Here is a 26,008-nt window from a genome sequence, read left to right on the forward strand (position 1 = left end):
AAGGTACCTGAAGTTTTTGATTTCAGTGTATCCCACATCACAAAGCCCAGTTCTGCTACAAATGTGCATTTTTCCCTTCACCAGCACAGGAACTCTGCAGTGCAACACTCCCAGTTAACCTGCAGCAGATCAGGAGATGCATTCCTGGCTCCTGGGGTCTGACCTGGAAAAAGCTGGAATTTGAGACAAAATCTGCTCTTTTGCTTGGCAAGAATTGGGCAGAGGCTGTGCTGGCTCAGAGCTGCCTGGGAGAGCCCAGGGGCTCAGCCAGGTGTGGTGAGCTGTCCTCAGCCCAGGGACCAGCCCTGAGCCCAGGGCTCTGCTTTTGTTCCCAGCTCAAAGCCCCTTTGCTGAGATTTGCATCAGGTAAAGAAAAAAAAAAAAAACAACCTAGGAGAGGTAATATGATGAATGCTGACAGGTACATTTGCTCCAATTGATTAAACACTTTTGCCATCCTTAGGATTTTCTTTCCCCGCCTGGTGCCTTGCAGAGAGAGAGGTGTGAGTGACTTTGTCACTGACATTAAACACTTGTATGTACTTGGAGCTGCAAAATGTTATCCCCAGAGTTTGTTTACTCGATCTGTATTTCCAATCAGTGCAGAAGGTTTACTAAAGCAGTTCATTACTGATTTATTTATGATGTATTTAGATAGCAAATATGGTTCTGTCAGCAGTTGCTGGCTAAACAGTGTTGACAGACATTAATAGCATATGGTATAGGAATGGAATTATGATCTTTAGGAGTCTTTGTGTCTCAACATACATTTACAGTTTGCATCTTTTCTTAGGTAGAGAGACAGAGAACTTCCAAACAAGCAAACACTGTTTCTTTTTCTTCTTGTAACCTTTGGGGTTTGCCGGTGGTGACATTAAAATCTTCTGTGCCTGTTTAGCTGTTCAATTTAATGGAAGACAAATTCTCCCAAAGGTTTAATTTATTCTCACAAACTGAAATCACTGCATTCTCACCATGGGAAATGGCCTTAATTTTCCCAGCCTTCAGTCTACATCAAGCATATAATTCATTTCTCCCCCCTCAATACTTCTCTCATTAGAAAACAAAGTTTTTGATATTTAAATGTTACATGGTTTAAGTTGAGAAGCAGATTTCAGCCCCATAAAGTGCATTTGCAGACATGATTGCCTCCCTGACAGCAATGGGTTTATGCAGGGTGGAACAGAAAAACACTTGAATTTTTGACCTTTAATTGTTTGCTTCCTCCAACACCAGCATTTTCACCCATGTCAAGGAGAAAAGGCAGAAAATGAGGCTGCTCATAGGGGGAGGAGGAAAAGGCAGTGGTGAAACCACCTTGGGGCAGCTGGAGGAGACTGAGTTGTGCTGGGAAGAAGATGAATTTCATATGAGAGGTTGTCTCTGAACCACAGGAGGATGAACAAATTAGGAAATAATATGGGAAATCATATTATCCTTTTTTTCTTTTTAGATTCGTGGTAACTGAGGAGGTAAAGTGGGAATTCACTGTTTCATTTCCAAAGTAGTGGGCAACACTTTGCCTTCCACAAAATGGAATTAATGCTCCCAAAAAAATATTTTCTGGAATTAATGGTTGGGCTCAATGACCATGGATATCTTTTCCAACCTAAATGATTCCCTGATTCTGTGATCTGTAGGTGCCCATCAGGCAAAAAGAAACACCACCAGGAACAAGAGAGAGCCAAGAAAAACAAAACACTGAGCCAATTCTTCCTCCCTCTAAATCCTTTTCCTTCAGAAGAGTTAAACCAGGAAAAATTTAACTTCTTGTACATGGAAAAGTGAATATATCCTTAACATCTGAAAAATGATTAGAAATTAAACCCTTCAGAGTCAGGCTTCTCTCTGTGCCTGGAACTGCACAGAGCCCAAGAGTTGGTGGAATCAAGCTGCCCCTGACACTTTTGGCTGCTTTTCCTCCCAGTGAGTGTTGAAAGACTTGTTTGAAAGGGGCAGAGACTAAAACATGGTGAATTCTTAAATAATGGATTAAAAGCAGTTTCAGTCTTTCTGCAACTTCTTCCTTTAAACATGTTTTTTTCTCTCTGTTTGTGCAACCCATTTCTAGTCAGTGTGAGGGAACTGACTGCATAGAAGGAGTAGTATAATAAAAATAAAATAAAACAAAAGTATAAAATTCCAAAATTCAGACACAGACTGATCAAATTCCAGCTGTGCATTGGTGGATACAGCAATTAGCCCATGTAGACAAGGAGAACTGGGAGTTGTTCAGGACAAACCTTGTGCAGGTATTGGCTCATTCTGTGGGAGGCTTTGCCTTCATTTAAATTTTAGATTGATAAACACATTAAAAATGCATTTTTAAAGGTGTTATTGCTGGTAGAAAGAGAAAGGAAACCAGGCTGAAATGCTTTGAAAGGGAAGTATTGTTTGGATTTGAACCTAGTGGATAAACTGAAAGTGTTTAGACAGTCTGTAATGAAGTGTTGTTGGCCTCTGGTCTGTAATAAATGCTTCAATTTTATAGCTCCAAATCAACTTTACCCATAAAATCCTAAGGGACTTTTTCTACTTAGCAAATCAAGCAGGGCTTGGTGTCCAGAGCCAGAGTATCCTGGTTGTGAGAAAGCTGTGCAGAGCTGCACTTGCACAGCTCCCACCCATGAAAACAGAAACTGCAGGTTTTGCTTTCACATTATCAGCACTCAGCACAAAACCTGGGCTAGATAAGGTGCAGGAGATTTTTTTGTCATGAATAATCAGATTCTTGGTAGCAAATGGATTTTCTTGGTTCAAATCCAAGCCTCAATAAAATTATTGGGTGGGTTCCTGTTCAGGAAGCCCAGTTAGTGTGTGAGTCTTTTATTATCACACTATAATGTAGCACCAACTCTATTTCTTATTTCAATGATTGCTCCAGGGGTCTGTTTAAAATCTGAGTGCAGATCCTGTGCCACATTCCCACAGAATCAACACAGCTGGGACATGGATGGAAATGCCACATCCAGAGTTCCCTGTAATGCTCCTTGTCCCAGCCTCTCCCTGCATCTCTCACAAAGCAGACTGGGCTCTCTGATTCTCTCCAATAATCCTGCTCTGCTCATCCTCCTGATCCCCAGGAGAATTTTGAGGGAAAACCTTTCAGATTCCTTTGTTGCAGGGGAGGTTAAAGCCCTGCTCACGTTGAAGAGGAGCTCTCAGAGCAGGCTCTGCTCTGCACTGCTGTGATTGATTTATTTCCTGCTGCTTGGACTTTCACTGATCACTTTCTTATTACTTTCCCACTTCCATCCATTTCAGCTTTTCCTCCTTTTCCAGCCATTCCTTACGCCTCCCCTGCCAGCTGCTCCCACCTGATGGATTGGCTGCTCAAAGAGTTGATCCTGACCCGGCATGGGCCCTTCCCCAGGAAATAAATGATGCCACACAGACACAAAATGATGCCCTAATAAACACCCAGGCCCACTTGCTGCTCTGCAAGTGCAGATCTCCAGGGATGGTGTCCCAGTTGAATGTTGATGAAATAGGAGAGGGAGAAATTAAAACAAAAATGGAGCATTTTGCTTTTTGTGTGGATTTAATCACTTGAAAATTCTGCACTTACCCTTGGGATTACTAGAACAATAATAACTCTTTTAATTCTGTAAACATTTTTAAATAACCCTTTTTTAATGGCTTTAAAAAATTATATGTATATATATTTGGATTTGCCTGCAGCAGCAATTCATCTTTGAAAGTCAGCATTCTGAGTAATTTGGTAGAGGTCAAATGCCCTCTGTTGAATTTCCTTCCAAGTCTGAGAGGCCCCAGAAAAAGAAAAAGAAGTGGGGCAATTCATAAAGTTTTGTATAAAGTTTTGTTGCTGTGTTATAGAGCTGGGTAGTAGAGAGTTGGGTCGTGGTTAATCCTTCCTTTCAGCCCTTTCAGGACTTCAGTCTGGATTTTTGATCACTGGAGTGTTTCGTGACCTCCTGCAGTCTCAGATCCACTTCTGCTGGAAATAATAAATGGCTTTTTTGTACCCTCTGAGGTCCCTCTCTGCAGCAGGGGTGACATCATGGTACCTGTGCTGGAGAAGTTCTTTCTGTCAGTAATGACCTCTCTGATTACTGGAGTTTTTGCCCATAACTCAGAGTTGTTATTTCTTGCTGAGATTCAGGAAAAGCTGAGCCCGTGCAGCTGCAGCCTCCTGTTGTTGCTGCCTCTTTCTTCATGCTCTGTCCCATGTGATAAATGTCAGATATCACTTAGGACAGGGCAGGAATGCAGACTGAGACTGGGGTGATTATGATCTGTAAATGATCTGTGCACTGGCCCTGGCTCTCAACCCTTCCTTGCACCATTTGAGACCAAATTTAAAAGAACACAGATTAATATTTGGGTTTCAATGATTTTTCTTTCCTTGAAATTTCCATTATTTTATAAATCTTGATAGATACTTGGACACTGTGTTTATTTTCCATATCAGTTGGAAGTTTTTCCTTTTGACATGGATTGATTTGTTTTGCACAAGTTTCTTTGCAGAACGGAGCCAACAGTACTAATTTTACTACTAAAAATTATTAGAATTCTTGCTATTAAAAGGTTTTTATATTTGCAAGAATACTGTGGGGCAGCATCTCAGATTGGGTGGAAAGAGAGAGGAAAGTGCTGGAGTGAATCAAAGCAATCCAAAGATTTTGGAGAAAGGAAGAATTTTATTCCAGGTTGGTAAAAGATTCTGGCAGGGCAGTGCTGGTGTTGGAGGCAAAGAGCAAACCAAAAAGCAAATAAATAAATCAAATCAATAAATAATGAAATGACAGAGGTAATAATAAGCATGCAGTGTGTTTACATTGGTAATCAAGAGAGTGATAGGAGATGATTCCCACTAATTTAGGCAAAACTGGCTGTAAGTTCCTGCTCCCAGAGCCACCTGATGTTGTGCCTCCCAGAGAGAATATTTCAGGCAGAACCTTAAAAGTTTTTCCATTTTGAAAAGGATTCCAAATGTTCACAGACTGATTCTTCTCCCAGTGGCTGCAGCCTTGGCTCTGTTGGCTGCAATGAGGCAGGAAAAGCAGGATCAGCCCCTTCCCTGGCACAGAAATACCCAAATATCCTGGAGGAGAATGGAAATCGTCCATATTCTGTGTTAAACGTTCTTTTGGATGGCTTGTTGAGGTATTTCTGCTTGTGCAAAGGGACCCAGAAGCGGCGGTGGTGCCTCTCTGCCCAGGGCAGGGCCAGCAGGAGGAGACGCTTTGCTCCAGTGAAACTCTGGCTGGGACCTGTGGCTCTGCTCCCAGCCTGGGCTGGCTCCCGCTGCTGTGGCTGCACGGCTGAAGGAGATGCTCTGACCTTTCTCAGCTCTGACTGGCGTTGCAAAGATGGAGTGATGTAGAACAGAGATTTTGTGACAGAGTAATAATAAGAAAGAATCTGACTGCCAGTTGCTCATTACTGGATCTCTTTTAAATGCCAGAACCTTCTATGTTTGCCTTCAAACAACACTGAGCACCTAAATCACCATGGTAAACAGATATAGAAAGAGACAGAAAGGTTAAAAGTGTACTCATAATCTCTTGCTTTTCCTCCTAAACATGTTTGATAGCAATATTGTTTCTTAAAAACAATATGACCTCATTTGTAAAGCAATATTCATGCTAAACTAGTCAGCTGTTAAATATACCCAGCGCTGTGCATTATGATGAAGCTAAACCAGAATTTCAATTATTTTCTGGACACATTTAAAATTATAATACTTTACTGGGTTAGTGTTATAGTTCATCCAAATTACTCACAAAGTATCATATCAATCTCTAGCAAGTGCTTATTGCTTACATCTCTGGGAAGTTGGTGGAGGCAAGATGCTGTCGGGGGTAATGACCTTCATGCTGCTCTGATGGTGATGTGGCTGTAAGTGCAGGCAGGCCTAATGGTCAGAAGTCAACGTTTGCTGGCCATCAGATTTGTCACCAAAGAGGCAGAGTATTCATCTGGACCACCACAGGCAGCAGGATGTTCCTGGGAGGAAAATAAAGAGGGGAATTAGCCACTTGATGATCTGTGTATTCTCTCTTTAATGCCGTGATCCCAGCAAGGGAAAATTCGCACTTCAAAATTATTTGCAGTTTTTTTATTGCCTGGAATGCAAGATCAAAACAAAGCAGGCAGATGAGGAAGATAGATTTCATTATACTCCCACTTTCTACTTATGTACCTTATCTAAGGAGATGTTGAGAGAGAAATGATGCTGCAGCTCTGAGTAACCAGCACGGATTTATGAGTCCTGCTGGCAAGTCTGGCTTAAAGCAGATCTTACTGGAGCTGCACTGGGATTGAGTATCCAAAAGGAAAATCAAAGGCCCACTGCTCTTTGGACAAATGTTATAGTAGTGCACTTTTAAAACCATATGAATATTGTCTAAAATCAGCTCTGATAGAAGGTTCTGGGCAGGGCTTTATTGCAGGGGACTTGTCTTTTCTGCAGCATCTTCAGCTGGGCAGAAATTCTGAGCTTTAATAAAACACTGGGCAAGTGCTGCTGGCTTAACCCCCAACCATCACTGGATCACCACTCTGAGTCCTCAGGAAATTCTGATTTTCTGTTATATTTGCTGCTCTTACCCCAACAGGGACAAACATTTAGGAGTTCTCTTGAATTGGGTCTTAACTTCTCTGTGAGACTGAGTGCTCTGCTGGATTTAGCCAGGCTGGTCTGTTTTGAGTTGGACTGGCCAAGAAACAATCAGCCTTTCACAACAGTAATCAAATAATTTGTCTCTCCCACTGCACTATTGATCATTTATTAACAGAAACAGCAATTTCCCAATCCAGACACCCAAACCCAACTGGCTCTGCAGGGTCTGGCTCTGCACAGCAAGGAAAAGTAACATAGTTCTGTGCATCTGCTTTCAGAATAAACCTTGTGCTTGCAGGGCTGAATTCTCCTGTCTGCCCTGGTGCCTCTCCAGGGAAAGTGCAGGTGTTGATCTCTCAGGGTTTGCTGTGTCCTGTCCCCACAGGCTCCCAGCCAGGCCCAGCTCTTCTCAAGGAGGATGTGCTGTCCATGAGATAAGCCACAGATTCAATAGAAACAAGTCAAAGATTTTTTTTTTTTTTTCAGGATAACAAGCAAGTGTCCATAAACATAATCCTCATCTTCTTTCTATTTATAATTGTAGTTAATATAAATGTACTTCATTACTGGAGAGCAGTCTTCACGGCCATACAATAGCAAACAAATTCTTCAGAAGCATCTTTAATTATTCATTTGGCTGCACTATATTTTATGCTACTTTTCATAAATGTTAATCTTTATTATTGCCCTACCAGGAAAAAAAAAGGAAAGGAGGAAAGAAATACCTGTTATTAAATGACCTATCAGGCTGACATGGATAAATGTTGGTAGCTATTTAATTGTTTCCCATCTGCAGTTTTATACAGTTTCTATCAAACTGAAGGGTAATTTTTTTAGTAGCTGCTTATTTTAAATGTACAAAACCCTTGTGTGTAATTCCATTAGCTGCCCTACAGCATTGCAATCTACAGTTTCCCTGAGGCTGTTGTGAAATATTGATGAAATCCTTGCTTTTGTGGCTTCCTCTGATACACTAAACATTTGTCTGATGTTAGTTGAACTTGAATGGATCTGTTCAGAGTTATATCAGTAGTGACTTCAAAGGCTGTAAGGCTGTTACAGTTTTTTTTACAAACTGAAGTTTCAAAGCCTTACCATGTGGTACTTTAAAAAAACAAAGTTCATATCAAATGAACCAAAGTGTTAGCAATACACTGGTAAGACTCATTACAATTTCAATTTCTATAGATATATATGTTTTTGTGATTCTGATTGGTAGCTCATGCCATTGAAAGAAATTTAGATTGGTACTTAGGGCAACCTAGGATAATGAAAGAGGGAAAACATAATTTGAAAGTTGGATTTTAAATGAAGCAATCTATAAATTTACAAAGCCACTCTGCTGTTTTCTACAACAATAAATAGGACAAGAGAAAAGAGAAGAAAGGCAAAGGGAGACAAAAGTTTCAGACTTCTCTTTTCATCAGTGAAGTGATTTACACTGGTGCAATTAAAATGACTAATGAGGAAAACATATTTACTGCTACTACTATCCCTTGAATTTTTCAGGCTGTGCTGCATCTTGGAGAGCAGCTTTTGTGCCTGCACCAGGAACTGAGGGGAGCTCACAGTGATGGGCTGGGGATGTGTGACTGTCTGACACTGCCCCAAATCTCACTGGGATGTGTGACTGTGATACTGCCCCAAACCTCACTGGGATGTGTGACTGTGATCCTGCCCCAAACCTCACTGGGATGTGTGACTGTGACACTGCCCAAACCTCACTGGGATGTGTGACTGTGATCCTGCCCCAAACCTCACTGGGATGTGTGACTGTCTGACACTGCCCCAAACCTCACTGGGGATGTGTGACTGTCTGACACTGCCCCAAACCTCACTGGGATGTGTGACTGTGACACTGCCCCAAACCTCACTGGGATGTGTGACTGTGATCCTGCCCCAAACCTCACTGGGGTGTGTGACTGTCTGACACTGCCCCAAACCTCACTGGGATGTGTGACTGTGACACTGCCCCAAACCTCACTGGGATGTGTGACTGTCTGACACTGCCCCAAACCTCACTGGGGTGTGTGACTGTGACACTGCCCCAAACCTCACTGGGGTGTGTGACTGTCTGACACTGCCCCAAACCTCACTGGGATGTGTGACTGTGATCCTGCCCCAAACCTCACTGGGATGTGTGACTGTGATCCTGCCCCAAACCTCACTGGGATGTGTGACTGTCTGATACTGCCCCAAACCTCACTGGGGTGTGTGACTGTGATCCTGCCCCAAACCTCACTGGGGTGTGTGACTGTGACACTGCCCCAAACCTCACTGGGATGTGTGACTGTGATCCTGCCCCAAACCTCACTGGGATGTGTGACTGTGACACTGCCCCAAACCTCACTGGGATGTGTGACTGTCTGATCCTGCCCCAAACCTCACTGGGGATGTGTGACTGTCTGACACTGCCCCAAACCTCACTGGGATGTGTGACTGTGACACTGCCCCAAACCTCACTGGGATGTGTGACTGTCTGACACTGCCCCAAACCTCACTGGGATGTGTGACTGTGATCCTGCCCCAAACCTCACTGGGATGTGTGACTGTGACACTGCCCCAAACCTCACTGGGATGTGTGACTGTCTGACACTGCCCCAAACCTCACTGGGATGTGTGACTGTCTGACACTGCCCCAAACCTCACTGGGATGTGTGACTGTCTGACACTGCCCCAAACCTCACTGGGGTGTGTGACTGTCTGACACTGCCCCAAACCTCACTGGGATGTGTGACTGTCCCACACCTGCCCCAAACCTCACTGGGATGTGTGACTGTGATCCTGCCCCAAACCTCACTGGGATGTGTGACTGTCTGATACTGCCCCAAACCTCACTGGGATGTGTGACTGTGATCCTGCCCCAAACCTCACTGGGATGTGTGACTGTGACACTGCCCCAAACCTCACTGGGATGTGTGACAGTCTGACACTGCCCCAAACCTCACTGGGGATGTGTGACTGTGATCCTGCCCCAAACCTCACTGGGACGTGTGACTGTGATCCTGCCCCAAACCTCACTGGGATGTGTGACTGTCTGATACTGCCCCAAACCTCACTGGGATGTGTGACTGTGACACTGCCCCAAACCTCACTGGGACGTGTGACTGTCTGATACTGAGGTGTGGTGTGAGGAAGAGCAGCTGGGGTGGATGGGGAAGGGGGAGATTGAGCTCTTTGCAGTCACAGCATTCTTTAGGAGCATTTTTTTTGGAAGTACAATCTGTGTTCATCAAACACCATCAGCTGGTTGTAAAAATGACATTGTCAGTTCCAGGAGTTTGTAGAAAATACCAAATATTTTGAGGAATTGGAACTCCTGGCTCCAGCCATGGTGGAATCCTTTCCTGCAGCAGCCAGGACCTGCCAGGGAATGGATTCACACTGAATCCAGAGCACTGCAAGGATGGCTTGCTGCTTTTTATTCAATAATTGTCTATGCAAACAATGTTATTATTAAGGAAAATTATTCAAGAAAAACCTCCACAATAATTCCTTTCCTCCTCTGCGCTCAGCTCAGCAGCTCACATCAGCTCACCTCTCTTTCTTGTGTTGGTTTTTCCTGCTTTATTATTGTTTTTGAGTTTATGGGTCACTCACAAGCAGTTCCCTCCAGTCTCTGATCACTTGGCTCATAACTGTGCAGGATGAAGTGCAAAGGACATCATCTGTTCTGGTTTTGCTGCTAAGGGCCCACTGAAACTCGAGGGCATTTTGCCTTCTTAACCAGTAGGAAATTGGATATTTAATAGAAAACTTTATAATACAACTCTAATTAAAGTACAACCAAATGAAAGCCTCAAATTGCTTCATTTCAGCATTGTATATAAATAATAGTTATGGCTTCATGGAATTGCCTTTGTGTGCTAGAATTCAGTCAGTGTGGCTTCCACTCTTTTCCTTGCTCCTGCAGAAGCTGCTCCTGTCCTCCTGCAGTGGATGCTGGTGGGTGCTCCTTCTCCTACTCTGCAAGAGCCAGGAATTCATGCCTTGGTATCAGCTGCTGTGACTACTTGAAAAATAAATTATTTTAGGGAAAAAAAAAATCTCAACGGAATATTAGGAAATTGAGGTGGCAAGTTGTTTTAGACACAGAATTCATCACCATGGTGGTGATCCACGCTGAGGCACTGCAAACTGAGTGTGGGTGTGATGGTAAATAGTAACAGCAGCAAAAGCTGCAAAAAACCCCATTATCCAAATGAATGAGCTGGGTTCCCAGCAAAGAGGCAGCTGAGAGCTTCTGCCTTTTCTGAGGACATCCAAAACCTCCCTCAGGCTGCACCTGCTTTGGAATTAAAACTTAATACCAGGACACTCAGGCCAGGTGACAGAGATGTCCCTTTGTCCCCTCCATCCATCAGTCAGAGCCAGCTGCTCTCTGTGCAGGTTCAGGAACCTTTCCCTGTGTTTTCTTTCTACCTTGGAGTGGAAATAACAGGAAGTTATTTCTGTGGTACAGAAATATTGAACATAATCTTAAAAACTCTGAAATTCTACAATTCACTCCTTATGACAAATCTCATACTTTGACAGTTCTTTCCATGGAATTCCATTGCTTTTCTAGAGTGTTCTATTGGTTTAATCCTGTTAAATTCCAAAATATCTTTGATAAAGAGTTATGCAATGGACTAGGGAGCTATTTTTCCCCCAGCTGCCAATTTTTCTCTTCAGTTGATTTTCAGGCTGGGATGAAACTGTAGCTCTGAACTCCTACAAAGAGCCAGGTTAAGATTTGTCTGTGGGTGCTTAATGCAGTTCGACATCTTGGAGAAGGAGGAATGAGAAGTGGTCATTATCCATTATCTGCTTGGAGCCTTTCAGAGAAAGCAACAGCTTCTGCCAAACACAAAAAGATGTTTGAGCTGAAGCCAGACAAGGAGGAAACAAGATCACCTTCTAGCACTGTGAGATTGCTTTCCTGATGATGTTGTTTCAAGGAAAACTGGGATTTGTATGGCTGAAGAAGTGCAGGTGGTGCCATGGGTTTTACATGGATTAGCAGAGTTGTTCTGGACAATGATTCACTGTCCCTTCTCTTGGCAGAAAATAAATTTTCCAGTCTTGGAAAGAAACATGTGTATATATATATATATATATATAAGCATTTTAATAAATGTTTCTCTAAATGGAAAAAGAGCAAGTTTGAGTGGAAATAGTGTCTGCTGGTGGAAAAGTTAACAGTGAGCATGAACACTTCTGACACTCACAATTCAGGTCAGGAGTGATGGATAACGTGGTGCCAGGTTAGTCCTGGGTGTCAGTGCTGGATTCACCCCTGGGAGCCTGGCTTGGTGCTGCCTGCAGGGAAGGGCCCCAGCTCCAAGGCCATGGGGGTGCTTTTACACCCAGTTTTTGCAGGTGTATTAACTGGACCTGATTTATTTTAGCTGCCCTGTGGAAATATTCCAGAAATAGGTAAGAAAATGTCCTCTTTGAAGAATAAAGAACCAGCTGTTTATTGCAGCTCTCGTCCTAGAGAAGCAGGTTCTGAGGCTGCCATGAATCCAATCACAAAGACACAGAGGGAAATTGAGAAACCAAAGAATTTGGAATTATATTTGTGATTATTATCCATATAATAATATTGATTTCATGATTTTGACATCGCCTGTCTTGAGATCAATCAGCACCAAACCAAAGACTGCATTTCCATTTAGGAAGCCAAAAATTGCTTCCATTCAATGCTTTGAAGCTCCTGAATTTTGTCAATTCTTAATGATAATGACTATTTCACTGCTACTTCTTCAGGGCTGCACTTTTCCCATCTTACATCTGCCTGGGCCAGTTTAATTTTGGTGGGAAAAATTCTCATTTAGTAAAGGAAGGAAGCACTCACCCAGTTACTGAGTTTGGATTTCTTTCACGTTATTTTCTTCCCAGTAACACAGTTACACGTGAGGATCTCAGAGGTTTGGAATGTCAGAATAAGCCTGGGGGAGAACTGGTGGGATGAGAACAGGTCACTCAACAATTTATTACATGGACATCAGTGTGACGTGCAAAATTTATGCTACTTATTACAGACTCTGCATTTAAAGCATGTGGGTGTACAGATATAAGACACTCTTTACTTCTAAAATAAATAATGCAAAGTCCACTTAAATTAATGTTATTTCTGTTAACCAGCTACCTCCCTTCATGTCCAATGAAATCTTGCTAAAAAGCCTGTTGGAAGAACATGAGCATCTCTTGTACCCGAGGTTGTCTCGTAGAGCTGGTCTCCACTGTCCTTAAAATGCCCACAGCAATTTAAATCATTTACATAAACAGAAATGCTTTTACAGGGAAGATTCTGAAATGTGTTTTTAAAGCTGCCCAAACCCCTAAACCATTAAAACAGATGTGACTGATGGCTTTGTGAAATTCTGATGGTGCTTTCTGGCAAGTTAGGGTGACAGAATCACAGAATCCAGTGCCACCCCTGCCATGGCAGAGACACCTTCCCCTGTCCCAGGCTGCTCCAAACCCATCCAGCCTGGCCTTGGGCACTGCCAGGGAGCCTGTGCTAGGCATGCCCATCCTCACAGGGAGCAATTCCTGCCCAGTGTCCCACCTAACCCTCCTCTCTGTCAGTTTGAAGCCATTCTTCTTGTCTGTCACTACAGCTCCTGATGGAGAATTCCTGTCTGGCTTCCCTGTAGATCCTCTGGAGATACTGGGACTGGTTACTTCCCCCAGTTACATGAGATTCTGTCAGTATCTTACACAGAAAAAAAAAAAAAAGAGGATTCCTCAGCACAAGTTACTCTTCTGTAAAGGTTATAGTAAACATGTCAATGCCTAATTAAGCAGCAAATTTTATCCATATTGTGGGGGATGTGCAGCTGTCTGGTACTTCTGCTTTTCCTAGAGAAGGACAAAGGATCTTGTGAGCAATAAGCTACTGTATGTACCTTCCAAAGGAAAGTGAAAAATTGCTCAATGATACTCAAAGAATTGGTGCTGGAATGGAGAATCCAATTTGCAGTGACCCAAAGCTATGGGAATGCTCTTTGTCGTGTGTTTTGTGTGATTCCTTCCTTGAATCCCCTCCTTGTTTGTGTTGTGTGCTGTGCTGGCACTGGCACACGTCCTGGAGAGGGGCTGTGTGTCCCAGGGTCACTGCTGGGGACCTTCTGCCACCTCAAACACACAACAAGGGAAAGTGGAATCTGGTTATTAGGGAAAAGTTTAGGGAGGAGAAGAAACCATTGAGGTGTGAGCATTGTCCTTGCTGCTGCTGCAGTCTGATCACCTGCTTGTGTTTGCTGTGACCCTGCTCATGCTAAAGGCATTGGTTTTTAGTATGTAGCACTTAAGATTTAATGTTCAGCTTCTTTGCTGAAAGCATCTGCTGAAGAGCACAGTGTTCCTCCTACTGTGTGATTATTATTATTTTATCAGGCCAAAGTGAAGTGCAAGTCATTTGTTCAGAGCCACTGCTGTGTCTTTGCTTTGGTTGTGACACTTTCTGGTACCACCCCTGGAGAAAGCCAAGCCCAGCTCTCAGCCTGTGTGACCTGTGCAGTTCCCAAACTCAAGGCAAGGCTGTGGGAAGGATGAACATGGATTTCTTAGCTCCCATCACATAAAGAGCCATCATTTCCCTCTTCTTGTGCTGCATCTCCATCCAGGGAATGGTTCCTCTAGTTCTGGTTCATGTCTTTGGTCTCATGGCAAACGTGTGGGAAGGGGCCAGATCACTCAAACAGGTTGGAAAATGAAGGCTTTGGCCAGATGGACATCAGAAAGGTGAAACACTCTCCTATGGATTTGCTAGAAGGATATCTTTGAGTCAGGAGTACCAAACTCAAGGGATCAAAGTGAGCCAAGTTCTTAAAGAGCCATAAAACAATTTCAGATAATGGGAAGGAATTGGATTCTAAATAAATATACTCTTCTAGAATCAAGTTCATCATAACAAAGAGTTGATTTGCCAAAAAAAATTCTTCTGAATTTGTTCTACTTTTCCAGTTTTACAATTAACTTCAGTCTACCCCTGTCAAATCTTCTGTAACTTCCAAGGGTTCTTGCCCTGAAATTTATGGATTTTACTGGAGCACAATTTGTTTTTATGGTACACAGTACATTACTTTTATAAACAAAAGGGTTTCACTTATGCCTATTAACACTTTGCATTTCGTCATATAAATTATTTGTGTACATTCTAAAGTGCACTTTTAGGTGATCAGGTGGCAAAAGGTTACTGTACCTAGATGATGCTCTGAACCAGGAAGATTATGGCACTTATTTTTCTTCTCTTTCTTGCAAATTCAACCCTTTCTCTCACTGAGGCTAAAAACAATTTCATAGAATTGAAGCTTTTCAGTATAAACTTCAAATTCTTACATATGAATTTTCCAACTGTCCCATTACAGGACAGTTAGAATTATACTCCCATGACAGGAAAATTATTAACTCAGGATCTCTGGCAGTTATAAAGAATTATGATCATCTGCCAACAAAATCCAGCAACCTTCACAAAAAAAAAGAGACATCATTTGGCTATTTTTCACTTCCAGAACTAATAGACAATATAGTTACAGATTAAAACAGAATCCAGTAGAAAAATACATAGTGAAAGTAGAAAACTGGAACTGCAGCATCTTCCTTTAACATGTTTTTTCATATATTGACATTACATTTCAGGTTATGTCCAAGAGGAAGATTTAAAGGAAGAGGAAGATATAAAGGAGGAGGAAGAAGACGACGATGACAACAACTCCACTGCTCAGCTGCAGGGCAGCAATGACCCTGGCACGGATGAGGAGCACGAAGTGGGTGCTGAGCAGAAAGGGAACTTTAGCTTCCAGAATTCCCCTGTCAGTCACATATCCAACCAGGACGCAGAGAACGAGTCACTCCTGAGTGACAGCAGCGACCATGTGGCAGAGATCAAAAACATCTGCTCCAGGGAGCCCCAGGAGCCCAAAGGCAGCGCCCACCCCAAAGCCCAGAGCGAAGCACACGACTGCATGGATAAAATGACAGCAGTCTATGCCAACATCCTGTCGGACTCTTACTGGACAGGCTTGGGGCTGGGCTTCAAGTTGTCCAACTCGGAAAAGCGGAGCTGCGACAACAGGAACGGAGGGAACAAAGCAGATTTCGACTGGCACCAAGACGCTCTGTCCAAAAGCTTGCAGCAGAATTTGCCTTCCAGGCCTGTCTCCAAGCCCAACCTGTTCAGCTCGGTGCAGCTCTACAGGCAGAGCAGCAAGATGTGCGGGACGGTGTTCACGGGCGCCAGCCGGTTCCGCTGCCGGCAGTGCAGCGCTGCCTACGACACCTTGGTGGAGCTCACGGTGCACATGAACGAGACGGGGCACTACCAGGATGACAACCACAAAAAGGACAAGCACAGACCCACCAGCTACTCCAAGCCCCGGAAAAGGGCCTTCCAGGACATGGACAAGGAAGATGCACAAAAAGTTCTGAAGTGTATGTTCTGTGGCGACTCTTTTGATTCCCTTCAAGACCTGAGTGTTCATATGATAAAAACTAAACATTACCAAAAAGTGCCTTTGAAGGAGCCGGTACCAACCATTTCTTCAAAAATGGTCACTCCAGCCAAGAAACGTGTGTTTGATGTGAACAGGCCTTGCTCCCCCGACTCCACGACGGGGTCTTTCTCTGACACCTTCTCTCCTCAGAAGAACTCAAACCTGCAGCTCTCCTCCAACAACCGCTACGGATACCAGAACGGGGCCAGCTACACCTGGCAGTTCGAGGCCTGCAAATCCCAGATTTTGAAGTGTATGGAATGTGGAAGCTCTCATGATACCTTGCAGCAGCTCACCACCCACATGATGGTCACCGGCCATTTCTTGAAAGTCACGAGTTCAGCTTCAAAGAAAGGAAAGCAACTTGTTCTGGATCCTCTAGCTGTGGAAAAAATGCAATCGCTGTCTGAAGCACCAGCCAGTGACAGCCCTGTTTCAAAATCAAGTAAATCATCTGCAGAATGCATAGGTCCTGCCTCTGAACTTAAAAAAGAAAGTAAAAAAGATAAAGCTGATGATGCAAACAAAGATGAGAAAGCGATGAAAACTGAGGAGTACGAAGACACTCTTCAGAAACCCCTGGATCCCACAATGAAATACCAGTACCTGCGAGAAGAAGATTTAGAAGATGGCTCAAAGGGCGGTGGGGACATTTTGAAGTCCTTGGAGAACACTGTCACGACAGCCATCAATAAAGCTCAGAACGGAGCTCCCAGCTGGAGTGCATATCCCAGCATCCACGCAGCTTACCAGCTCTCAGAGGGAGCCAAGCCCTCCCTGCCTGTGGGATCCCAGGTGCTCCAAATCAGGCCAACCATGACCAATAAATTGAGGCCCATAGCACCCAAGTGGAAGGTGATGCCTCTGGTCCCTATCTCAGCAAACGTCAGCCAGTGCACTCAAGTGAAGAAGGAGGCTGAGGACAAGGAGGAGGCACAAAAGGACTTTGCTAAGGAGAGCGTCCAGGCTGAGCCAGCCTCGCTCAGCCAGAGCGAGAGGGAGCCTCTCCTCAAAGCTGAAGCCTCTGCGGAGCCAAAAAAGATAGAACCGTGTCCCTTGAAAGAAGAAGACAAAATTAAAGAGGACAGTGGGAAAGAAAAGCCGGTCCTGAAGGAGGCACCAGCAGCTTCCCTCAGTAACGGCTGTGCTGCTGCCAGCCATTCCTCGGAGCTGCCCTGCGTGAACCCCCTGAGCGCGCTGCAGTCCGTCCTGAACAACCACCTGGGCAAGGCCACCGAGCCCTTACAGCCTCAATCCAACTGCAGCCCCAGCTCCAGCACAATTTCCATGTTCCACAAACCCAACCTAAACGTGATGGAGAAGCCGGTTTTATCCCCTGCTCCAACCCCACCAAAGCCTGCAAGCGTTTCCAGGCACTATTTGTTTGAAAACAACGATCAGCCTATTGACCTGACCAAATCCAAAGGCAAGAAAGCTGAGTCAGCTCAAGCACAATCTTGTACTTCTCCACCTCAAAAGCACGCTCTGTCTGACATCGCCGACATGGTCAAAGTTCTTCCCAAAGCTACCACACCAAAACCTGCTGCATCCTCAAGGATCCCGCCCATGAAGTTGGAAATAGATGTCCGGCGCTTCGAGGACGTCTCCACAGAGGTCTCCACCCTGCATAAAAGGAAGGGCAGGCAGTCAAACTGGAACCCTCAGCATCTGCTCATTTTGCAAGCTCAGTTTGCTTCCAGCCTCTTCCAGACATCTGAAGGTAAATATTTATTATCAGATCTAGGCCCACAAGAGCGCATGCAGATTTCCAAATTCACTGGACTGTCGATGACCACCATCAGCCACTGGTTGGCAAATGTCAAGTACCAACTTAGAAAAACCGGAGGAACAAAATTTTTGAAAAACATGGACAAAGGACATCCAGTCTTTTATTGCAGCGACTGTGCATCTCAGTTCCGAACCCCCTCTACTTACATTAGCCACTTAGAATCCCACCTAGGTTTCCAAATGAAAGACATGAACAGGCTGGCTGTGGAGCAGCAAACCAAGGTAGAGCAAGAAATCTCCAGAGTTTCAGTTCAAAGATCTCCTGAAACAATAGCTGGAGAAGAGGACACAGACTCTAAGTTCAAATGTAAGTTGTGCTGTCGGACATTTGCGAGCAAACATGCAGTAAAACTTCATCTAAGCAAAACACACAGCAAGTCACCAGAACACCATTCACAATTTGTAGCAGAAGTGGATGAAGAATAACTCTTAAGGTATGCATGCTCTATAGTGAGTTTTCATTTCAGCATTTCCAGGAGGCTCTGTGCTTTGGTAAAAGTAGGAAAACAGAATAAAATGCATTGAGTGTGCTGCGCCGCTCCTCCCTGGCACGTGCACATCCATTTTCTAACGTGTTCAGGAGGAGAGCTTGGTCAATGCAAACCCACACTGCCCTAGAGAGAAATGTTGCTGCTTATTATTTGCTAAATAGCCCATTTCTCTTTTCTTCCTAAGAACAAATCATTTCACATCCACGGCACTTCTGTGTGGAATGCAAGAACTAAGTGCTACTCTTTGCAGTGAGAATGGAAAAAAAGCAGATAAAGAGCACTGAAACCCAAAAGGTTATTACCTCATTCAGTGCTGGCACACCAATAAATCTGATTTGGATGGGGAAAAGAAGAAAATTCAAAAGTCAAATTAGCAAAATCTCAATTATTCCAAGTTTCTCATAACCTCAAGCAGAGCCTCGAGAATCTACAAATAACTCTGAAAAGTTCCTATCTAGAAATTCAGTTATTCTTCTGTTGATATTTGGATGTTCAGTTTTGTAAAATATTTTAATATTTTACACTTACTTAAACACTTGCTACTGTGAGTGGCCTTTTTTGTCACATCATTTTAACCTCTCTCTCCATCATTCCTTTTTTAATCTTTAAGATGTTTGATTATATTTTGCTTCATGTTGGTGGAAGTCAATCCATAAACATCACTGACTTCAGTGCAAGTTCTCATATAACCTGGGGGAGTTAATGCTTAATTGAGATTTTTTACAAGCTTAATATTTCCAAGACCTGTTAGTAGGATAATGCTGCGTTAGTGTTGCTATTTTTTTGCTGCAAGATACACCAGTTGCCACAACCAATGTTTATAACATGTAATGTAATATTCAGATGCCACACCATTTTTGCATTTTTAATTTTACTTGATTCACAAACTTGAATATTCTTGATTGAAATAAATATGCAGAACATCAACTAAAAGTCCAAATAGAAGTTTTTTGTTCTAACCAGTTTTTTTCCAGGAAGGTCTCTGTTTAGTTGTTCCCAGCAATTCCTCCAGCAGACTCAGTCTCTGCTTGTGTTCACAGAACAATCATGTGCAGATCCAGGTTTTCTCCAAGGTGTTCATTACTTGAATAACATTCAGAAAATGAATTTGTCAGATGGTCAAAATTAAAGATGTGCTGTGAGTTGTCACTGATGTCACTTGGCTTTGTGGCCATCCTCTGGAGGATGGAGGGGACGGGGCTCAATCCCCATTTGGGAAAATATTTCCCATTTGTTTGCTGCAAAATTCATGTTTTAGGAAACACTGTCTGTGGCCAAAGCCAGCACGAGGGCTCTGTGTCACTTAAGCTCCATTAAAAATGCTACTTTTGAATAATTTAAAGCACTGATGAGGGGTTACTTTGGGCTGGCACTGTAAGATATTGCCATGGAGTGTAACGTCAGCGTTCAAGTGCAGCAAGATTTAACTTTTGCATACATCTCCTACGTGCTGCCTGCACTGGAGGAGATTTACACTTTCTGCATATTTTAGCCAGCAAAATTCCTCCTCACTCCAAAAGAGGTTGTTTTCTAAATAGGGCTAATACCCCAAATTATCTATTTGGGCACTTTAACCCAGCATTAGAATGTTGCTTGTTTACCTGGCCACTCCAAACCAACACCCCTGAGAGACTGGGTAGGGATAAACATCCCACACTCTCTTTCCTTCTCCACCAGTTAATGATTATTAAAACTCTGCCATTCATAGTTTTCACACAAGAGATAACAGAGCAAACCAATAATTTGGGGGCTATCAAACAAAAGCTATCTGCCAGATATATTAATACAACAGTTATTTTGGCACATTCATGGCTTAATGTGTGACAAATGTTTCAGATTTGGTTTTAAAAGCACCGTGTTATTACTCAGAGGCAAACCAAACACCCACCTTTGTAAACACGTTACTGTTGCTGAGGATTGGAGGAACAAATACAAAGGGGGAGGAAAAAAAATCTCCAAGGGGAAGAAAAAAAAAAAAAAGTGATTTCTGCATTGTAATAACCTGCACAGAGACATATTATTCAGGTGATGTGCAACTACATAAATAAGGGACTGTCCTTCCTGCCTCTGGATCCCGAGAAATTGCTGTCCTCGTAATACTCATCCATTTCTAATTTATATCAAGATGCAGGTTGTATCTTACCTTTGAAAAAATATATTTAAATTGCAATGACAGAGTGATAGCACTGTTATCTGGAGCTATAATTTCAGTTGGTATGCATGATAGCACAAATTGTCTGAAATGATGGGGTATTTGGGATGGCATTGTAAAGATTTTATTACAGTTTGGAGCCGAAAGCCTCCCTGAAGTTCTGCCGAGGTTGGGAGTGGGGAGCCAGAGTTTATTCATATGGATTCTTCAGAAATCTGCAAGGAGACTAAATCAAATAACAGGGATTTTCAGAGTTTACTTACTCTTACCATGTTATTTTTAAGATCCAGTATACATTTGAATAATAACAGAGGGGAGCAGAGTATTTAGAAAAGAGAAATATAAAGCTGAGATCCTTAAAAAACACACATGCATTCGTGTTTCCTTCTTGCAGGCAATATTGCTGTGAAATAGGCATAAAATAGAGAATACAGATTGAAATAAATGGAAATAAAACAGTGGAAAGAGTACTTGAAGTATAGAAATGCATAAGGTACTTTATATTTCAATGGCATTTACTAGCAGAGGTTATATTGTCAAATGTTAGCTATCATTAAAAATATAAATGAATAATCTGGGTTAGTACTGTAGAAAAATGTGTTATGGGTATGGATTTATTTTTAAGACCTCTGTGAGGCTGTTTATAAGAAATTTGCTATAAATTCTTCTTAAATGTAAAAATATATATATATCTCTTTTATAGTCATCTTTGGTGTTTTCCTGAATTCTTCTAAGTGATATGGGTTTAGCAATATAAAGTAAGATTATGTGTAATATACAACAATCAGACATCTCTATTCTCTTTCATTTAACCCACTTCAAATTTGTTTTTATTGCTATTCTTCATAGAAAACCCATGAACATTAGGAAACATGGCTTTAATTAGAAGTAATTTGTATGTTGACTTGTACCTTGAAGAACATTCGTTCATTTCTTCAACTGAATTAGAATTTTGCTGTTCTGAGGAAAAAGGCAGGGCAGAATTGTATTTCTATTTAGAGCCAGGTGAGATTGGCTTGGAGCTGGTCACTAACTGAGGCTCTCTGTGGCCTTGGCTGCAACTTTTGATAGAAATAAATCTCCATCAAGTCAAATTAACCAACCTGACTGGGGACATTTTCTGTTTCAACAGACCCCAAGAAGCAAACAGGCAGCTACCTGAGATGAACTAATTTGAAAGTAAAGCTGCTGCAAAACAACAAAAAAATAGAGTCATAATGATAAACAGTTTTTCTCTCTGTTTCCTCCTTTGTCTTTTTTTCACCATCAAGTTTAAAGCTTCTACAGAGCTTTTTTTTCTACTTCATAGGAGACAACTGACATTCTGTGGTAAATGGAAGAAAGAGCAGAGCAGAACTGAAAATCCTCTAATGCACTGACACTAACTTGCCCTCTATTGTTGAAAATGAGCAGGCAATCATGATTGTTCATCAAATGGCTCCTAATGCAGTTAAAGCATTCAGCTATAATTTCTCCTTGCATTTATAATTACTGTCATAGACTGCACACCTCAGTGAGCAGATTAAAGCTATAAACTATTTAGCCGTAGCTTTAAGATGAGGAACTTGATTTGTCTGGCAGCAGTTATTTGTTAGAGAGCTTGACACTTCACATAAAAATGACTCAACTTGATGAAGAACAATGCAGTTTAAGCAATGCAGTGATTTTAAATCAGTCATTATACCACGCCCTGTAAGAATTGCAAAGCAATTTGTTAAATGATATATAGGACATGTAGATAACTGTATGTGTTAAGTATACCAAAATAGAAGATTTTTTTCTTCTCTGGGTTTTATTTTCTCATCCCTCTGAAGCAGCAGGAGCTGCTCTGATCATGTTCCACTCTCAGCCAATATGGCTGTTAAATGGTCAAGGACAATTGTGTGAATCAGTCGTCCAAAATTCTGTTTTAGAGGATTTAGCTTGCTCTTCAACTTTCATTTCTTCTTAGCAACAAATATTAGAAGCTGAGAGACCCTTGCAGGAGAATCAGATGTGCTGGGATGGAGCTGCCTGCAGTGGGGTCACCACAATTTTGTAAGCAGGATTTACCAGCAAAACCAAGAGTTCTGCTCCCCATGTCATCAGCCAGAAAAAGAAGGTTCATCCCATGGAAGTTCTTCATTATTGCATCCAAATGGGACTTTCCTGGCAAGGTCTTTTTGGCTTCTCAATGGGAAGAAGAAGTCTGTGGGGAAGTTCCATTTTAAAATAGATTTTTGTTGTGATAAACAGGGTAAAATTGAAGGGAGAAGACAGAGCTAGGAAAATAAACAGGTTGGACTTTTTGCTGAAGCAGAATCCTGCTGAAGCATGGAACTACCTCCAAACCATCACCCCTCCCTCAAAATAATCCTGTCCTGGTGAAGCCTCAGTTCTCTTAATCCTTTGAAATTTATCACTGAAGTGGTAGATCGAGATTTCTTTTTTTTTTTAATTGAACATTTTAAAATCTTCAAGATTTCTCTGGATAGCATTTTTTCAATCTAGCCATCATCCTTGAAAACCCAATAACAGTGTGTTCTTGGCTTCCCTGAGAGCAGGGTCAGGCCAGATGATCCATCAGACTGTGGCAGCACCCATGGACCTGTGCAGATTTCCTGGCTTTTCAGCAATACTACAGGTTTCTGTTAAAATCAGTGTTATTAAACATTGCATTTGAGCTTCCAACCTGCTGGGTGAACCCACATTGTTCCTGGGCTCTGTACAAACACATTGCATGTGGCAGCTCCAAGGCAGGAGCTCCTCTGCTCACAAAGAAACAGCAACTTTCCACCAGCATTTAACTGACCTTGAACAGTGCCAGCCTCCTCCAGCATTCACTATTCATAAGGACATCAAAATCTTGCCTTCTCCTTGCTGTGCCTGATATTATTAAATGCTACAGCCTTCATAATCTATAGAAGAACATTTTTACCCCGTGAGATTTCAAAGGAAGGGTACCTGAGCCTTATTTATACATTTTACACCTCAGCAATCGAATCACAAAGATCAATAAAAAAAGGAAAAGACATGAGCAGTATCCAGCCCTCCAAAGCACCTTTCAATAAAAATAATGTAATTTAGCAGGATGATCACTCAGTGCAAATATGATGGAGCACAGATGGAAAATGAGGAAAATTATAGATATGGCTTTATGGGAGGAGGAAAGGAGGAAGAGATTTTTCACTATTTATTGAGATAATGAACAGATAATTCATGATTATTAAGCTGTAGTCTTCAGGCCTCATTCTGCCTCTCTCCCCATCTCAGTTTGGAGCTGGGTGTGTTTGTGCATCAGGCAGGGAGTGGTGAGAGGAGGGATCAGGAATCCCAGCAGGATCTGAGCAGTGCAGCTCCATCCCAGGAGGGGAATGGGGTGGGACAGCCCCAGCAAGGAGTTCTGAGCCTCAGGGGGACTGTGGCTCTTCAAGAGCATCTCACCCTGCACAGAGTGACCAGCTGGGATAACATCAAAACACAGCACAGGCTGAGAGAGGGCTGATCCTCAGCCTGCCTGGAGATCCCTGTTTTCCCAGGAGAAGGAGTTGGCTGAGCCCTCAAAGGTGTGAGGGGCAGGAGAGGGATCCTGCAAGAGGGATCGTGCTCTGGGAGCAGCTCTGGCTCTGTTTGCTCTCAGCCCCTGGCTGTGGGGAATGGCAGACCCCGGGATCCAAGAGCACCTCACACCAGGAATGGCTGCAGGGACACACACAGGGCCAGGAGGGAACTTGTCCAGTGCAGTAAATTTACACACTCCCTTTATTAAAAGCAAACAGTTCCTCCTCCCCTCCAAAATCCCTCGGTGCCAGCACTCGGCTCTTCTGCCGGGGGTCAGCCCGTGCAGGAGTGGGGAGGGAGCCATGGGGAGTGCAGGAGCTTGTCATGTCTAATGAATACCCTGGATGTATCAAGATATATATTTTTTTCATTTCAGAAAAGGTTCCATTAAGAGGGAGACAGCCCTAACATGTGCTTTGGCCCCTCATCAGATTTATGAGTATTTGCTCTGCTCTTTAATAGGAAACTCTGCAGCAACTGCCACCTTGCCTGCTCTCCCTGAGATACACAGTGGCTTCTCGGGGAAATGCACTTCATTATTAATGTGAATTTGTACGTTTTTATGACACTGCTTGGGGGAAGGGGCAGGCAGAGATTTCCTGGTGATATATGCTCATTTCTAACCATTTATTGTCCCAGACAATCGAAGAGCAGTGATAAACATTGCTTCAGAAAGAGGAGGGTGCCACAGTGACATTTTTGAAAGGAAAGGAGAGGTGGCTGGAGTGGCTTTGATGTGGTTGTTCACCTCTTGCAGCAGCTGTGTCAGACCAAGCTCAGAGTGCTCTGTGCAGGTCCTGCCTCCCTCCGCCCTCCCAGCCTTTCCTCAGCCCAGCCAGCACCATTTGCTCAGAGCTGCCCCACAGCAGGAGGGGTGTGGAAGGAGGAGAAGGAATTCCTCCTGTGGGAACCCTGAACTGCAGAGGATCCCAGGGCTCAGGGATGCTCACTGCACCCTGTGCACACTCAGTGGGTTTGTCCTCTCCTCTGGGAGAGCTGCTCAAACTCCAGTGTGAAACTGCTGGTTTCAGTCAATTAATGAAATCTCAGCAACATCCCCGTTTCTGACTCCCCCAAGGTTGTGCCCTGAACCCCACAGGTGACCTGGGGTGTTGCCCCAGCCCGGGACAGGGGTGCCCTGCTGTGGCTGCCCATCAACATCTCCACCCAGCTCCACCTCTCCTGCTGCCAGCCAAGGCTTGGGAGAACATTTCTGCCATTCCCTGAGTGCCTCTGCCACCCTTCATCCCTCTGTGCTGCCAGTGCTCTGGGCACAGCAGTGGCTGCACCACACCAGCTCTTGGGGGACCCAGCCGAGCTGCTGGCACCTGCCCCCACTGGAACTGCCTTTCCTACATTAAAGACACTCCATTTCCTTTTCCCACCTCTTCACCTCCAGCCCAAGGCACACCTCAGAGCATTCCCTCTGGGATGTGCCCATGGCCAGTTTCTGCCTGTGTTTGTGTGAGGTGAGCATTCTGCTGCTCTTCCACCACACAGGGGCAACCCCAAAACTTCCTTTGTGCTGGCTCAGCCCAGGATCAGCTCCAGTGGAGCTCACCCTACCCTGGCCAGGCACACACAGGCTGTGGGTGGGCTCCCAGCCCAGCCACTCACTTCCCTCCCTAATTCCATGGAGCCCTAATCTCTTGGCCTTGCTGCTTTTATGGTGCAAGACCCAGGTTTGTCATCCAAGGAAGAAACAAGGAGGGAGGTAATAGTGTTTATTCGATCAGTGTTTTTTAAAACACTGTCTGTACTCCCAGGAATTAAGCAGTGGCCTCCTGTAAATCACAAATGCACAAAAAAATAACTGGATATTTTTCTGAAGAGATTAAGGTGAAAGTTCCTACATTCATAATTCACGTCTGGAAGAAAATATCAACAAGAGTGATAAGTATAGCCAGCATGAGTGTAAAAGCACACCCTGTCATTTGTTTTCCATGTGCCATATGTTTTCTGAATC

General features: G+C 43.4%; 1 protein-coding gene across 2 annotated transcripts in view; it reads left to right on the top strand.

Annotated features, from left to right (window-relative positions):
• The window catches only part of TSHZ2 (teashirt zinc finger homeobox 2), a 205,566-nt gene that overhangs the window by 114,953 nt on the left and 64,605 nt on the right, over positions 1–26,008 (top strand). Inside the window, exon 2 of one of the 2 annotated variants that reach the window (XM_056507494.1) lies at positions 15,218–18,166. In XM_056507494.1, the coding sequence (XP_056363469.1) occupies positions 15,218–18,166 (2,949 nt within the window). Of the gene's footprint in view, positions 1–15,217; positions 21,102–26,008 lie in introns of those variants that run through there. The other variant, XM_056507493.1, reaches the window with a different exon arrangement.

This window comes from Oenanthe melanoleuca, chromosome 20 (assembly GCF_029582105.1).
Source record: "Oenanthe melanoleuca isolate GR-GAL-2019-014 chromosome 20, OMel1.0, whole genome shotgun sequence".
NCBI lineage: Eukaryota > Metazoa > Chordata > Aves > Passeriformes > Muscicapidae > Oenanthe > Oenanthe melanoleuca.